Below are 15117 nucleotides of genomic sequence, written 5' to 3'. Positions count from 1 at the left end.
CCACTTTAATTTTCAGGTTTACCAAATAAAACCCCTTCAAACCAAAGCAAAGCATTGAGGCTTAGGCTGAACCAAATGCTCTGGTCAGCTCCAAGTGAAACCTCCTGTGACAGCTGAAGCGCTAAGAAACCCAGACCTTTTACATCTGTTTGCCCCAGCCAGGTTTTTCCTCTCCCTCCCCACCCCAAACTTGTCCCACTGGTGGGGTTTGTAGCCTGGGATTGGTGGGGATGGTGGTGCCACTGGTGCAGTTGAGACCTCCACAGTAGGACAGGACCTGAGCAGGTCACAGTGAGGGGAAAGAATCACTGTCCCCATAAACAGCTGCTTTCCTGCCTGTCACCTGCCTCAGGCAGCTGCCACCCCTCATCCCTGCTCCACATCCTTGCTCTGACATCCCTGCTCCACATCCCTGCTCTGGCATCCCTGCTCAACATCCCTGCTCCACGTCCCTGCTCTGACATCCCTGCTCTGGCACTGCCCCAGGGTGTGAGGTCCCCTGTTCCTTCCCAGACCCCTTCCTGCCCTATCCATTCCCAGGAACCACTCCAGCCCTGCAGTTTTCCCTCTTCCCATCCCTTCTTAGGGCCCACTCCCATCTGGGATCACCCCTGATCTCATCCCTTTCCCAGGGATCCCTCCAGTCCAGGGATCACCCTTCTCCCCACCAGTTCTCCCCCAAATTGTCACAACACCCCAAACCTCACCACTAACCCCTGCCATGCCCCATCCCACACTTGCTTTGGGACCATCCCCCAGGGCACAGGGAACCCTGGGCAGATCCAGCTGCGCCGGGACCCGCTGTGCCTGCCGAGCCCCTCCGGAGCTGCTCTGCCTGGCGCTGGCATCCCGGGGCTCGGGCTCCGCGCAGCCCGGCCGCAGCCACACGTGCGCATTCCCTGGGTTATGCAAGCGCTGCCAGCAGCTCCCGAGCATCCCTGCGGATTAGAGCCGGGCTGGGAATGCCGGCGAGCAGAAAGCAGCAGGGAGATGTGCCAGAGAGGTGTCCGTGCATCGCCACGGATTCAGAGATCTGTCACTCCCCCAGTCCCTCAACATGCCAAGAGACAGGCGGCAGGGCTCCAGGAGCTTGGGAAAAACATCCTGGCAGCCCGGATGGTCCCAGGAATGTCTTCCAGCAGCCCCAGCTGTAAACGTGGGGGACGCATAGGGGGCAGGACCCTGCGGATCCAAAGCCTCTCTTCTGCCCTGCGGCTGGAAGGGGACATGGATGTTCTTCGCACTGGAGTGAACAGGGCAGGGCAGCACGGGATGCGTGGGACAAAGCACTGGAGGCAGCAAGATGACAGGGATGGCCAGTGCTGGGGACAGAGATCACCAGCACCCACCTCCTCTCCCTGCATTCCCTCGTTGTGGTGGCCAGGCTGTACAGCTGCTCCTGCAATCAGTATTTCATCCTGGAAGAGGGGATTATAAGGGAGCAAATCCTCTGGAGAGAGGCAGCCTCTGCTGCGGCCAGCGCGGCGCACAGGCGGTCAGCGGGTCACAGCCAGGGGTGGGCACGGCACAGAGCTCCTGCCAGCCCTTCCCTAGGGTGCTCCTCTCCAAGCCCTTCATCCTGACAGGAGTGCTGGCTGCATCCCGTGCTCTGTGTCCCACATCCTGTGCCAGGCCTGGAGCACCCCATGGCAAATCAAAGAGCCCTCGGTCACTGTCCCCGCTCAGAGGAAGGCTGCAAAAATGAACATTTACATCAAAAATAGCAACAGCCCTGCGGCAAGCCAGGCCAGCAGTGAGGTCAGCCAAGTACACAGGGCCAGAGTATGATGCCTTGGGAATAAAAAATAGGAATAGATCACTCCAGCACCCGCTTGCAGCCACCTCCCTCAGCCCCAGCTGTGCCAGATGCCAATGCTGCCACCTTGCTCTGGGAGCACTCGTGGGCACCAAGCTAGTTGAGGACCATGACAAACTGTCCCCAGTTCACAGCTGCAGTGTCACACTGTGGAGTGCAGCCTCCAGGACACAGCCTGGGAGTCCCTGGGAGCCCTGCAAGCCCAGCAGTTCGGGAAGGGGACAGTTTGGATTAAAACCAAACCTCCATCTTGTGACTGACTGCGCTTGGCCCCAAGTCCTCAGGTGAGAGGGAGGAGGATGGATGGAAGGAGCAGGATGTAGAGATGCTGTTTTCGGGGCAGGGAGCGAGACGTGGAGGTGTTGAAGTGGGATGCTGTGGACTGGGACTCAGGTCTTTAGTCAGCACCAGGCATGTTGGGGGTTTGGGGTTTTCTTCCTTGGTTGCATCAGGGGAGAGCTGGAGGCAGGCCAGGAACCAGCAGCATGGAGACGGCTGGAAAAGCACAGTGAGGCTTAGGAAGCTCAGGGGGAGAAGGCTCCAAGGCCTGTAGCATGAAAAAGCTGAAAAGCCAAAGTCCTCAGCCCAGGGCCCCCTTGTGTCTCTCCCAGCGCCGTCTGCAGCACAGACAGGGATGCAGCAGTTCCACACCACAGCCAGCAGAATTCCCTGTTTGTGGCAGGAGTGCCACTGCTGCTCCAACACACCCGAGCCTGGGGACAAACAGGCTCCAGCTGTAGCATCAACAGCATTTTAAAGACCCTAATTGGAGAGACTGCTCCTGATGAGCAGCAGGAGATGGGTGGGAAGGATGCCCCTTCTGGGAGATCAGCGCTGCTGACTCGGCATGAGAGGGAGAGTCCCATCCATCGTCTGCCCGTGTGGCAGCCCCATCACCCCACTTCTCCTTCTGTCCCAGGAGTGGAGCAGAATGAAGAGAAAGCCCCAAATCAGAGATGAGGGGATAAATGCAACCCCAGCAGTTGTAGCATGGGATTACACAGATTAAATCCTGCCGTGTAAACCCAGGGCTTCGACCATCACCCACCCCCAGCGCTGGACACCAGCACCTCCCAGACCTCCTGGATACAACAGTGAGGCTCTGCAAGAGCATCCATGGGGAATCAGTGCCCTGCCTTCACCAGGATGTGTATTTCCAACTGGGATTGCTCAGGGAGGAGCATTGTGCAGCCAGGCAAGCAGGAATCCAACATCCCAGCATCTTTGTCTTGTAGGAGCACAACCAGCTCCAATGGTTCCACACAGCTGCCAGATCCCTCTATCCTTCCCAAAATCTGGAAATGCTTTAAGGATCTTACCTGATGAGTGATTTCCCCCACCTGGGGCTCCTGAGGTTTCCATTTACCTGCTGGTCTTTGCAAGTTAACTTGAGATATACTTTGAAGTTAAATGTGACTGTTTGATGTCAGGACCTGCCCCAGCTCCTGGGGGACCTCCAAGGAGTTTGGGCAGTCTTAGGGGGTCTGCTCACCCCAAAAAGGCCAGATGTCAGCTCTCCAGGCAGCCCAAAAGGCAGCAAAGGTGCAGCAGAGCTCCATGGAAGAAGGAACTGCAGGAGGTTTGCATGGCCATTGGCAGCCCACAGCCCTCAACCTGCTGAAATCTGGGAGTGTGTTCTCCCTCAGACACGGCTGGGGACAGGGACTCCTGCCAAACCTCCAAGTTATGGCAGCACAGGGAGGAGCTCCATCCCACACAGGACCCTGAACTGTGAACACATCTGGATGCACCAGGAGCCCTGAGTGTCACATCTCCTTGTGGCACCTGCCCCAGGAGAAACTGAGCCGAGGGGCTGGGAGCAAAGCCAGGGCCTTGGGGGACTGTTCAAGGCACCCAGAACCTGCTCAGGGCTCGATCCTTGGCCACAAATTCCCTGCAGAACAGGGGGCTGGAGCTGGAGCTTTCAGCCCGATTAAGTCACATTCTGCACTCTCACATGAATAAATAAATCATGTAAGAAGCATTAAGGCAGCTTAGTCTCCCCAGGAAATCGCCCTGGAGTTCTGCCTTTTGGGGGCTGAGGGATGTCCCCATGGATTGGGGATGGGGATGGTTCAGCCATGCAGCACAGGCAAGGGGGAATGGGAGCTACAGGCAGAAGCATCCCTGCAGCATCCCTGCAAAGGGGCTTGCCCTGCACAGGCACATCCCCTGCCTGCCCCAGATGCACATTCCCAGCCTGTCCCTTTGGATCCCATGCTGACATAGCACAGCAGCATCCAGCTGCCACTGTGCCCTGGGAGGGTGCTGAATTCCACATCCCCAGCTGCCACCCATCCCAGCCTCACCAGGCAGAGCACCCCCCAGCCTGGCTGCACCCAGGGGACACTACTGATGAGCCTGGGGGCCCAATCCTGCCCTCAAAGAAGGAGTTCTCCCAGAAATCCAGCTTGTATCCCATTCCCAGTGGGGTCTGGGACACTACAAAAGAGCTCACAGAGAAGGAGGAAGAGGATGGGACAGACCCATGGTACGCTACCCAATGCCCTGGGGAGAGACCCGCGCGTCCCGGTCTGACTTACCTGGTACATGCACATGCTGGGATTAGTCCCATTGGGCAGGTGAGCGCCTCTGGATTTGCTTCCTGTGTTCATGCCGAGCCCTCATGTCCAAGGGAGAGCACGGGGGGCACCGGGGGGCACCGTGCCCGGGCGTGGAGCCCCCTGCCCGCGCAGGGACCGCGGGAGGCAGCAGAAGCTCTGCAGAATTCCCCATGGGATGGCCCCAGTCACATCCCAGGGCCGCAGGGGCCAGAGGCGACCCCAGCCAGGCACACAGCAGGTCGCGGGCACAGCGCTGCCAGCACGTCCCCGTGTGCTGACCCAGATTGCTCCGAGCACATCCCGAGGCGCCGAGGGCCCGTCCCTGGAGCGGGAGCAAAGGCTAAATCCGCGCATCCCTTAATCCGGGATGCTGTGCTGGGGCGGGCAGAGCGTCAGGGTGACCCGGCTTGCTCTCTCCAGAGCGGGGAGCAGAGGGACCGAGCCCTCAGCACAGGGAGCAGCTGGTGAGACTGAATGCACCCAACACCTGAGAATGTCTCAGCAACTCTCTCAGGAAGGTAGACTCATCCATAGAGACCTCAGAAACTCCTGAGAAGCACTGTTGGGTGTTTTGGTCTCAGCATCTTGAGCAGAGCCAGGACCAGCCCAGCCCTGTGTATGGAGCACCTGTTCCCAAGCTGCTTTCCTCTATCCAGACAAGGCAGGGATGCAGAGAGCTGGCCAGCCAACAGCACAAGCTCTGTCCTAGCTCGTACCACCAGTTTTGACCCATTTCCCATCTCTCCAAGGTGCTCCAAACACCACCACCCAGGCAAGGAAGATCTCAGGTTTCAGCACTGCAGAGTTAGAACAGATGCAACATTCGAAGCCTCTTGCTCCCCTTGGCTGCTGGGCTCCTCCCACACCATACCCACAGTGGAGCAGAGCAACAGAACCCCAAAATCCCTGTTACCCCACGTCTGAGCCCTGGGACACTGTGCTAACCCAAAAGACCCCAGAGGGATGGTGGGTAGCTCAGATTCATCCTGCACAGCCCTGTGACACTGGACTCATCCACCTGACCCTCTTCTAGCCTGAATATCTTTGTGGAAATCAAGACCAGGCCTCTGGAGTACCTGGAGAGGGTCCTGCAGGTGGAGGAACCAGGAGCAGAGCACCAGCAGAAGCCCCAAGGGAAGCCCTGATTCCCCAAGCCCTGGGCTGCTCACTGAGCACAGACCTCTGGCAGCCTCGCTGGCCTCTGCCCCACTGCTCCCTGAGATGTCCCACTCCCCACCCTGCGCCAGCTCTGCCTCCAGTGTCCCCTCTCAGGACCAAGATGGAGACACAGAAGTCCCACTGCCCCACTGGGAAATGGGGCTGGTGGAAAGGAGCCCTCCTGGCGAGGGAAGGGGCAGCAGTGGGGCTGCTCTGCACAGTGGGGAAGGAGAGTGAGCAATGGTTAATGTCCCCATCTAAAATGCCAATGTGGGCTCAGCACTTCCTGACATCCCAAGAAGTTGACTGGAGGCAGCCAGCCAGATCTGCAGCCCAAAATGAGCTATCTGCTCCCCAGGTGCTGTCCCCCAGCTGTCCCCAGGAGAAGCGAAGGCTCTGCATCTGTCTTGCTCTCACTCTGGGGTGTCCTTGGGGAGGCTTTGCCCCTTCTCCAAATCCATTCCCCTGTGGACAAGGGGATTGCACTCCTACCCCTCCTCAGAGACCAGCAAGGGTACAGAGCAGCAGGGGAGATGTCCAAGGTGGTTGTGGCTTGGCCTGAGAGAACCTGCAGGATTTACTGTTGACATGAGGTGCAACACTCGCGGCAGCATCACCACTGCCACACCAAGCCAACCCTCCCAGGGCCATGAACTAAACCCCACATCCAATCCCCCTCGTGTGCCTCAGGGCAGGCTCTGCTCATGCCAGGGCAGGTCCTCACCTGTGGGAGTGCTGAGTTCAGCTGCCTCTGGAGCTGGTCCCGCTCCCGGAGCGTCTCCTGCAGGCGGCTCTGGGTGACAGCGAGCGTCTCGCGCGTCTCCCGCAGCGTGTCCAGCAGCTTGTCCCTCTCGTCCAGCATGTTCACCATCAGCTGCTCGAAGTCAGCGTCTGCCTCCGAGCCCTGCGGGGGGCCCAGCGGGTCCCCCTCGCTGATGGTGGGCATCACCTCGCACATCATGGCTGGGCTGGCTGGGGGAGGGTCCCGACGGGGCTGGGGGTGTGCTGAGCACAGGTCACATCACTGCGGGCTCCCCGGGGCCAGGGAGCCAGCACGGGAGGGGACAGTGGGGTGTTCAAGGAGGGGGACTCCCCATCCCTTCCTCCTTGTGCTAAGCAGCAGCTAGCATCACTCCAGCAGGGTGCAGGGATGTCCTGGGCACCAACAGGGTCCTTGCAGTCACCAGTGCCCCACTCGCTGCTGTCACTGCCGGTTCCCGCTGCCACCGCTCCTGGGTCCCGTGTGTCACCTCTCTGGAGTCCCGTGTGTCACCTCTCCTGGGTCCTGTGTGTCACCTCTCCTGGGTCCCGTGTGTCACCTCTCCTGGGTCCCGTGTGTCACCTCCCTGATGCTTTTCCAAGGGGCTGCAGCGTCTGTGACCCACGGGTTGTTCAGAGTGGGACAAAACGATCCTTGAGGATTTGTCCCAATGGAGAGCCCAAGCCAAGAGCAGCACAGGAAGGGTCCAGGGAACGTTTGGGCTGCCTGGGCATGCTGAGGGGGGCTCTGGTGAGGATGGGCTGTTTCCCCTAAAGCTGGATGACGTGTCACTGCTGATGTGGAAGCGTGTCTTCGTTGAGCATCACAGTTTTTCAAACACCTGCGGCAGAGGGGACAGAGATCAGATCCCTCCTGCTACCCCCAAAATGCCCAGAGACCTGCCCAGAACCCTCTGCCCCCATCAAACCCTCGAGAGCTGCACCAGGTGGGATCAGCACCCACATGAATGGGCTGTACTGGGTTGTACCTCCTGTGCCCACTACACCAAATCCAGGATGGTACCAAGCTGCAGGAAACAGCAACCTTGGCACCCAAAATCCTGCAACTGTCTTTGGCATTCACATATCCTGGGCCAGGATCCCATGCCCTCTGTGGAACTCCTGGCTGCCCAGAGCCCCTGTGGCTCCACTGTTCCCCAACATCAGGGAATTTGCAGAAATCAGGTTCCAATCTGAGTTTGGCCCAAACCTGGCAGGAAGTCAAAGCAACAAATGAGCTGAATGATAGGATTAATGTTCCTCCCTCCTCTAGACAGATGTGCTGGGCTCAGCTGTTCAGTGACAACTGAATTCCAGCACATCTTCCCTTGGTCAAGCCCTCCCAGGGGATGGAGACAGCAACATCCTCAAATTCCTGCCCAAGCACAAGCACCACAGATGAGAGGCTGGAGGGGAGAGGCAGAGCTGACATTTGGGCAAAGGCTGGTTTAAAGCAAGCTGAGAGCCCAGCCCAGGGTTGATGCTGGAACCCACAGCCCCACCTTCCCTAAATCATCCCAGACAAGTAGTCAGGTGGGGGATTCACAGTCCTGTGGGGGAACTTCAGCCCTCTGCAGCCGGGTGAGGGTCCCCAGCAGCAAGGTGAGTGTGACACTGCCACCCCAGACACTGTGGGGACCTGCCCACCCCCTCACCATCTGAGTCAGGGGACAAACCATGGGCAGGGCTCGAGCTGAGCAGCAAAACACAACATGGCAGGCCCAGGGTGAGGAGTGCTGGTCTAGTGCTGCTTCTGGGGCAGGCCCCGCTCCAGTTCCAAACTTTCCAGATGAAATGCTCAAGGATAGGTCTGAATATTCTGAGTCTGTGGATGCATCTGAGGCTGTGGCTGCCCCATCCCTGGAAGTGTCCAAGGCCAGGTTGGACAAGCCTTGGAGGAACCTGGGATAGTGGCAGGTGTCCCTGCCAGTGGCAGGGGGTGGGACTGGATGAGCTTTAAGGTCCCTTCCAGCCCAAACCAGCTGTGATTCTGTGCCACTTCCCCTTCAAACTCTCCCCCCCTGACATGGATAAAAAGGATCTGCACACAGGCATGGGCCAGAGCAGCCTGTCCTGCCCCTTTGGTCTGGGATGAAAGCTCTTGTGTCCAACAGCTCAATGGCACTGCAGGGACCTGCCCTGATGAAAGGTGACACTTGTGAAGAGGTGCCTTTGTCACACCAGATACTGCCAGGACGGGGGAATCAGAACTCCACTCTTTGGATGACATTGGCTCATCAGCTAAGGGGAAGTTTGACACAAAAAACTCTCTAAAAATAGAGAGGATCTGGCAAAAGCAGCAGCCCCTCACTGTGCATCCTGCGTGATGCTGAAAGCCAGCTCTCAGGGGACATAGGACAGGGCTGTCCCACAGGTGGTGTCCTCCCCTCCCTTCACAGATTGGATCCTCAAGTGGGATAAAACCTGTTGTGGACGTGTAACACTGTCCTGAAGCTTCGAGAGCTGTTCACACTCTGTCCTGGCTGTTGGGATGTGGATGACCAGGGTAACTGGATTCATGGGATAACTGCACTGAGGACATCCCATCCCTGCAGCAACCCACCAAAACAAGGCTGGTGGAGCAAAAGGCACAGAGTGAGGGACCATTCCAGGCCCTGCTCTCCTTGGGTTGAATTGGACATGAGCCCATCCCTGTAATTAAGCAGGGAAAATGCTTTACAGTTCTTTGGCCCCTAATGAACCAGGGGTACCCAAAGGCATGTGGCTCCCTGCCACCTTTCCTGGGGTTAAGAGGTACCAGACTGCAGAGAGATGCAGGGCCAAGAAGAGCAGAAACCAGTCCTACCCCAGGGCTAAACCCTGTTAATTTGGGTGCAAAGCCTAAATGAGGTGACATGCATGCCCCCTCCTCTGCTGTGCCTCTGCCTGAGGGGTGAGCATGGAGAAGGAACACTCAGGCTGGGCAAAGTCTGGCAGATCCTGAGCACGACTTGAATGGCAAAATGAGTCCCATGGGCATGGCCCCAGCCAGCTGCTGGTGGGGATTTGGGAGAAATTAGCAGATGAATTAAGAGATATTAATCAAGGCATGGGAAGAACCCCACAAGCCCTCAGGGAAGGGAAATGCTGCAGGGAATGACCAAGACATAACTCTGATCAGAGCAATGATGGCATGGAAATTTATCCCAGCTGCAAAAGAGAGACACCCTCACCATGAGGAGACTCTGCAGACATCCATTCCAGCAGGGTCGTGGCATCTTCCCACACCCCTATGGGGCTGGACCCACACAGTGCAGGAAGAGGCACACATTTACATCCAAGAGCTGATTTTCTTTCTGCTTCCCCCATGGCTGAGCTCGTGCACGGGTTGTTCTGCAAACATGCTCCAGCCCACAGTCACATCCTGTTATTCCTGTGTGCTTGTGCAGGGAGATGGGAGATGAGCACAGCCAGTCCCTCAGCCTGGGGAGGGTGATCACAGAATCACAGGGATCTTACACAGCACTGATGCTGGTCCAGGATGGACTCATCCCACTCCACTGGTCCCCAAAAGCCTCTATGCCCTGTCCCTGAGGATGCTCAGCAAAGCATCACTCTCCTGGACAAGTAACTTTGGTGACCCAAAGCTCCTCTGTGCCCAGGGTTTGGGGGTGTTCTCCACTGAGGGAAGTCACATTCCCCCCTCATCCTGGACCACCAAGGACACAAACAGAGGTGTAAGGCAGCTTCCAAACCCCTGCAGCTGGAGCAGCCCTATGAGCAGAGACCTCCCACCACCACAGAGAGCAGCCATAGCCCCCTTGGCCTGGCCTGAAACCCCCAGGAAGGTGGGGACAGCCAGCCCAGGGCTCCTGGGGCTCTCTGTGCCTCCCAGGATGCTGTGGCACTGTGAGAATCCCTCTGCCAGAGGGTCCCTGGCAGGGAATCCAGGGGGATGCTCTGCCACATCCGGTGTGGCTCGGGACACAGTGCAGCCCCATGTGCCCATCCTGGCTGGAACCACGGCAAAATCCATGAGTGGAAAATTCCCTGCACTGTAGTGGGATGGTCCACATCCATGGACAGACACTGAGCTGCCTCCAGCATCCCCATCGTGGATCCATTCCTCTAACAACCACAGGAACTGTCCTACCCCATGGATTTGTGAGTGATCATTTCTGGATTCAACTACTGCAGCTTTCACAGCAACACTACGAGTCCCAGGAGTAGCCCAGGCTCTGGGAAGGGCCAACAGCCAGAGTCAGGGCAGATGCAAAGGGTTTATTTGGGATGGCACATGAAGGAGCCACGACCAGGCTGGCTTTGATCCTTGCTGTCATCAAGGCCTGTGGAGCAGGAAGTGAGTTCAGCAAGCAACAGGCAGAGGTGAGTGTGCTCAGGGATGTGCACACAGGGACAAGGATACAGCAATATCCATGGAGTCAGGGATGTGCACATGAGCAGGAATGTGCAGGAAGTTCCTTTCCAGGGTCAACTCCCCTCATTTCTGTCCCACCTCAAACCTTGGGCTTTTCTCCATTCTCCAAAAACAAGAGAATCTCACCCATTCCCGGGCGCCGCTCCTGGGAGCCCAGCTGGAGGGGGCAGAGCCAGGGTCTGTCCCTGCCCTGCAAGCTTAGCAGCTCGCAGGCAAACCCACCCATGCCAGCAGTCACTTTGAAGGACCTTGGGGACGCCCGTGTGGGTGACAGCCCAGACACCCCCCACACTCTGCTGTGACTGCAGCAGCAGCAAGGGCACACCCAGAGCAGCTCTTTGCTGCTGGAGGTCAGAGGGGCCTGAGCTCGCTCCCAATTAGTGCCTGTAAATCTCAACCTTTCACAGGTCTCTGGGAGAACTCCCTAAATGTTCCTGCCTGGCTTTAGAGGGCCTTAAGTGCTGGGATAATCATCGGGTAGAGGCTGTGAGGAGACAGCTGGGAGCTGAGCAAACACACACTGCACAGCTCCAGCCTTGCTGGGTATTTTTAGTCCCATGGGGCTGCCAGGCACAGGCTTGCTGGGAGCAGGTTTCTTGCCAGGGAAAACGTGCTTGCTTTTACTACCCCTCCCCCCTCCACCCCAAAATGATGCTTTCCCCCCTTTTTGGGATGGAAAACAGCACCATGTTGCCTGCTCAGAGAGGCGACTTCCTCAGGAAGGTGCCCAGACGTGGAGCAGCTGATGGGGAGCAGAAAGGGTTTTGCCCTGGAGCTGATGATTTGCTCAGCACAGCTCAGCAGTGAGTCAGGCTCAGCAGTCAGTCAGTGAGTGGGATGCTGGGTCCCAGGGAGCACCCTGGCTTTCCCTTCCCAAGGAGGGCAAGAAGCACCCACAGCTTTGCCCACACATGGAGGATAGAGACAGCCTCGTGTTTCCTTCCTCTCACATCCCAACCCTGACAAGAGGAGGAGAAAAGCCTCAGTGGCTCTGTCAGCAGGACCATCACCCAGCAGGCAGCTGGCAAAGAGGCTTTAATGCACTCCTTGGCGGTAACAAGCTCTCAGAGATTGAACATCCCATAAAAATATCACTCTGATCTCTTCTGCTCCTGGAAAATCCTCCTCAGCTGCCCAGCTTGGTCTTGGAAGCACAGAGTTGGGGTGGCAGAGCCCAGCCCAGCACCTCTCACTCCCAGCTCCCTGGCACAGGAACAGCCTCCCTTCTGCCCAGCACCCACACTGACCTCCCACACTGACCCCTCTCTGACAGATCCAGGAGGGACCAGAGTCTGATGCCCTTTTGCTGTTACGTTTACCTTTCAGGAATTGTGACCCCAGGACAGGTGGCAAGTGTCTCATCCTGGCATTCCCAGCAAGCTCATCCCAAACAGGACCCCTGCAGACAGAGCCACACCCCAGATTAAGTCCTGCCCACCCTTACTGAAGTCAGACAGCACTTGGAAGCAGCCAGGACATGTTGGGCCACCAATTCACCCTTGCCTACCCCAGGGAAGGTCAGCAGTGACCCTCTGAGCAGTGGGATGGCAGAGTGGGAACATCCTCACCACCTCTACCAAGCCACAGAGCCCATTTCTCCTAGCCTCAGTGAGAGATGTGGTAATTAGAGGTTGGGAAAATATACAGCTTCATCCCAGCCTTTCTCCCAGGTCCCCTCATTTATTCCCAGGACACACTGTGGCCTCTTGGGACCTCCAGTCCCCTGAGAAGGATAAGGAAGATCCAGTTTTCCGTGGGGCCCATATGGTAACAGTGCTCCCAGATTCCCTAAGGCAGCCCCGCCGCTGACAGGGAACTGCACAGATGGTCCCTGGCTGGTGCCAGGGGCTGCCTGTGGCCAGGACACCCAGGGATACAAGGGAAATGAGGCATTCTGGCTGGAAATAAGTGGAAATAAGATGCCATTTTTCAGCAGCAGAGGATTGGATTCCCATTCCAAAAGGTGAGATGGATTTGCCGAGATCGGGGCTGGGAACGTGGTGGAGACCTGAGAAAAGATGCAGCGGTGTCTCCTCTCTCTTCCACGTCTGGGAGGTCTCCTGGGGTCCCCACACCCACAGCAGTGTGTCCTTTGCCCCCAGTGGGACAATGTCCAACTTGTCCCTTGTTGGAGATGCAGCTGTGGCAGGACAGGACATTCAGGCAGCGTCTCCAGGGCTTGGAGCTGTCTCAGGTGTTGGGAAGCCCTGGGTGCCTCTAAAGGGTGGGTAGAGGGGATACTGCAAGCAATAAAAGGCAGCCACTCCCAATATCTTGCTTTAAAAGACACATTTCTGCCCCAAAGATTTGCTCCAAACCCATGAAGCAGCTCCCACCTCAACCCTTGTGCACTCAAGTTGCTAAATCAGAGGAGAATCCACAGGAAAAATGTCCAGATCTGAGTTTCTTTGCAGGGAGCAGTAAATGCTAGCATTGCACTGGTATTTATACTTCCCAGTGGGAGGGGAGGCATTACACACCACTTCCAGAGGGTATTTTCAGACAACCACCTGCTCCTCATTGTGCAGAGACACAATTGTTCCTCAGCAAAACCTTGTCAGAAGAGGAGCTGAAATCTGTGTCGGGGCCTGGGGGGGAGGAGGGAGCAAGAACTCTCAGGGCTGGCACCCAAACACGGTCCCACAGACATCTAACAGGAATCTACAGGACTTTGTCACCTTGGGACGTGCTCTGGGGGTTGTGTTGGGGGTCCTGACTCAGTTTCCCTATTTCCAAAGTGGGCCACAGAGAGAGGCGGGATCTCAGGGTATCCCAAGGAGGACCACAGGTCTGAGGATGCTGCTGAAGCCCTGAGGATCCCAGGAGTATGTATGGAAGCACAAGGGGTGTTCTGGAGCAGCGCGAGACTGTGGTGCTGGAACACAAACTGGAATTCACTCTTTGGCACAGCTGCCCCAGCTGGCATGAGGGTTTCACCCAAAATCCTGGAGAAATCCCAATTCCTTTGGTGAACAAGAGGTTGGAAAATCACCATGTGCCCTGGAAGGGAGGAAACAGAGGCACCTGACCCATGAAACCAAGCTCACATCCCTCTTCCAGGATGTGGTCTGCACTCAGATCCATCCACAGGGACAAGGAGGGGTTTCAGCAGCCACCAAACCAACACAAAAAAAGCCACAATTCCAGTTACAATAATTTCCTTTTCCAGTTGCTGCTCAGCTGTGTGTCATATGGCTCATCAATCCTTTTGTTCCGTAACTTTGCAACCAAAAACCCCATGCTTTGCTGTTAGGCTGAAGTCACAGAATCCCAGAAGCCCAGAATAATTGGGGTTGGAAGGGACCTCTGTAGATCATCTAGTCCAGCACCCTCTCAAGGCAGGGTAAAACCCCAAGCAGTGCCACAGGGACACATGCAGGTGGGTCTGGAATGTCTCCAGGGAGGGAGACTCCACACCCTCCCCAGGCAGCTGTTCTGGTGCTCTGCCCTCCTCCATGGAAAGAAGTTCTTCCTTGTGTTGAGGTGTTGAGAGTCTTTGATTTCTTTCTCGAGGAAGGTTATTTAAGCAGCAGCAGAAGGAAATGCATTCCCTACAGAAGCAGCAGATCGAGGCGAACCAGCCCCTGACTCTGCCAGGGAATGCAGCACTGGGATTCATCCCAGCAATCGGGCTGGTTTCCAGCCCAAGGTGGATGCAGGGAAGTGATCCACAGCCATTGAGAGAAAATCCTGTGCTTGTCACAGAGGGAGCATCCCTGCGAAGTCCCCTTACCTTTGGGAAAGTGAGGCGTTGTGCCTCGGTCTCCCCACAAGCAGGGCACAGCTTCAATCCTTGCTGAGCCTCAGAGGAACGGCTGGTGATTTTCCATGATTTCACTAGAGGTTTTGCCAGGGGCACATCCCCTCCGCCCCCATGACACTTCTGCTGAGGAGTTATCTCAACTGGGAGCCCACCGGGCTGGAGCCGGGGCCTCCCCCTCGCTGCCACAGCAGCGCCGGCCCTGCTTTAGTCACACCCCGTGAGCACTTGTGCTAATTTATTCAGCGAGGAGGGAACAGCCACCAGCTCCAAAGGGCTGAGGAAATCTGTGCCACGGGTGCACCCGAGCCCTGCCAATGCTGCAGAGGTGCCTCCCCACTCAGCCAGGCCCTGGCACCCACACCCAGCCCATGCCCACCCAGGGCGCAGGGGAGGCTGCTGCTTGGACAGAAACCCCGGGGCACCTGAGGAGCTTCCATGCCTGCTCTGCCCGAGATCCAGGGTTTCCCCAACACCACCCATCCCACTGGAATCTCTTCCACACCCTCAGCAGGCCCTCCCTGCCCCAAGCCTCAGCAGTGGTAACCAGTCCCACACATCAGCTGCTCATCCGTCCAATTCCCAGTGTAAAATTCAGCCACCAACTCCGTGACTGGTGGAAAGGGGCTCAGTGAGCTCCCTGATGCCACAGTGAGATCCCACTCCCTGCCCCACTCGAGCA

At 57.2% G+C, this 15117-nt stretch overlaps 1 protein-coding gene across 14 annotated transcripts in view; it reads right to left on the bottom strand.

Moving 5' to 3' along the window:
- The window catches only part of PPFIA4 (PPFI scaffold protein A4), a 61434-nt gene that overhangs the window by 26899 nt on the left and 19418 nt on the right, over positions 1–15117 (bottom strand). For 7 of the 14 annotated variants that reach the window (XM_085561499.1, XM_085561500.1, XM_085561501.1 and 4 more), the window contains exons 2-3: positions 6263–7139; positions 1350–1418 (exon numbers count right to left, since the gene is read on the bottom strand). In XM_085561499.1, the coding sequence (XP_085417625.1) occupies positions 1350–1418; positions 6263–6499 (306 nt within the window). In that variant the 5' untranslated portion in view covers positions 6500–7139. Of the gene's footprint in view, positions 1–1349; positions 1419–4359; positions 4524–6262; positions 7140–15117 lie in introns of those variants that run through there. The other 7 variants (XM_085561504.1, XM_085561506.1, XM_085561508.1 and 4 more) reach the window with 2 other exon arrangements.

The sequence above is a fragment of the Lonchura striata genome, chromosome 26 (genome assembly GCF_050655825.1).
Source record: "Lonchura striata isolate lonStrDom1 chromosome 26, ASM5065582v1, whole genome shotgun sequence".
Classification (NCBI taxonomy): domain Eukaryota; kingdom Metazoa; phylum Chordata; class Aves; order Passeriformes; family Estrildidae; genus Lonchura; species Lonchura striata.
Note: the sequence above shows the minus strand (reverse complement) of the source record. Positions and strands in the feature narration are given on the sequence as shown.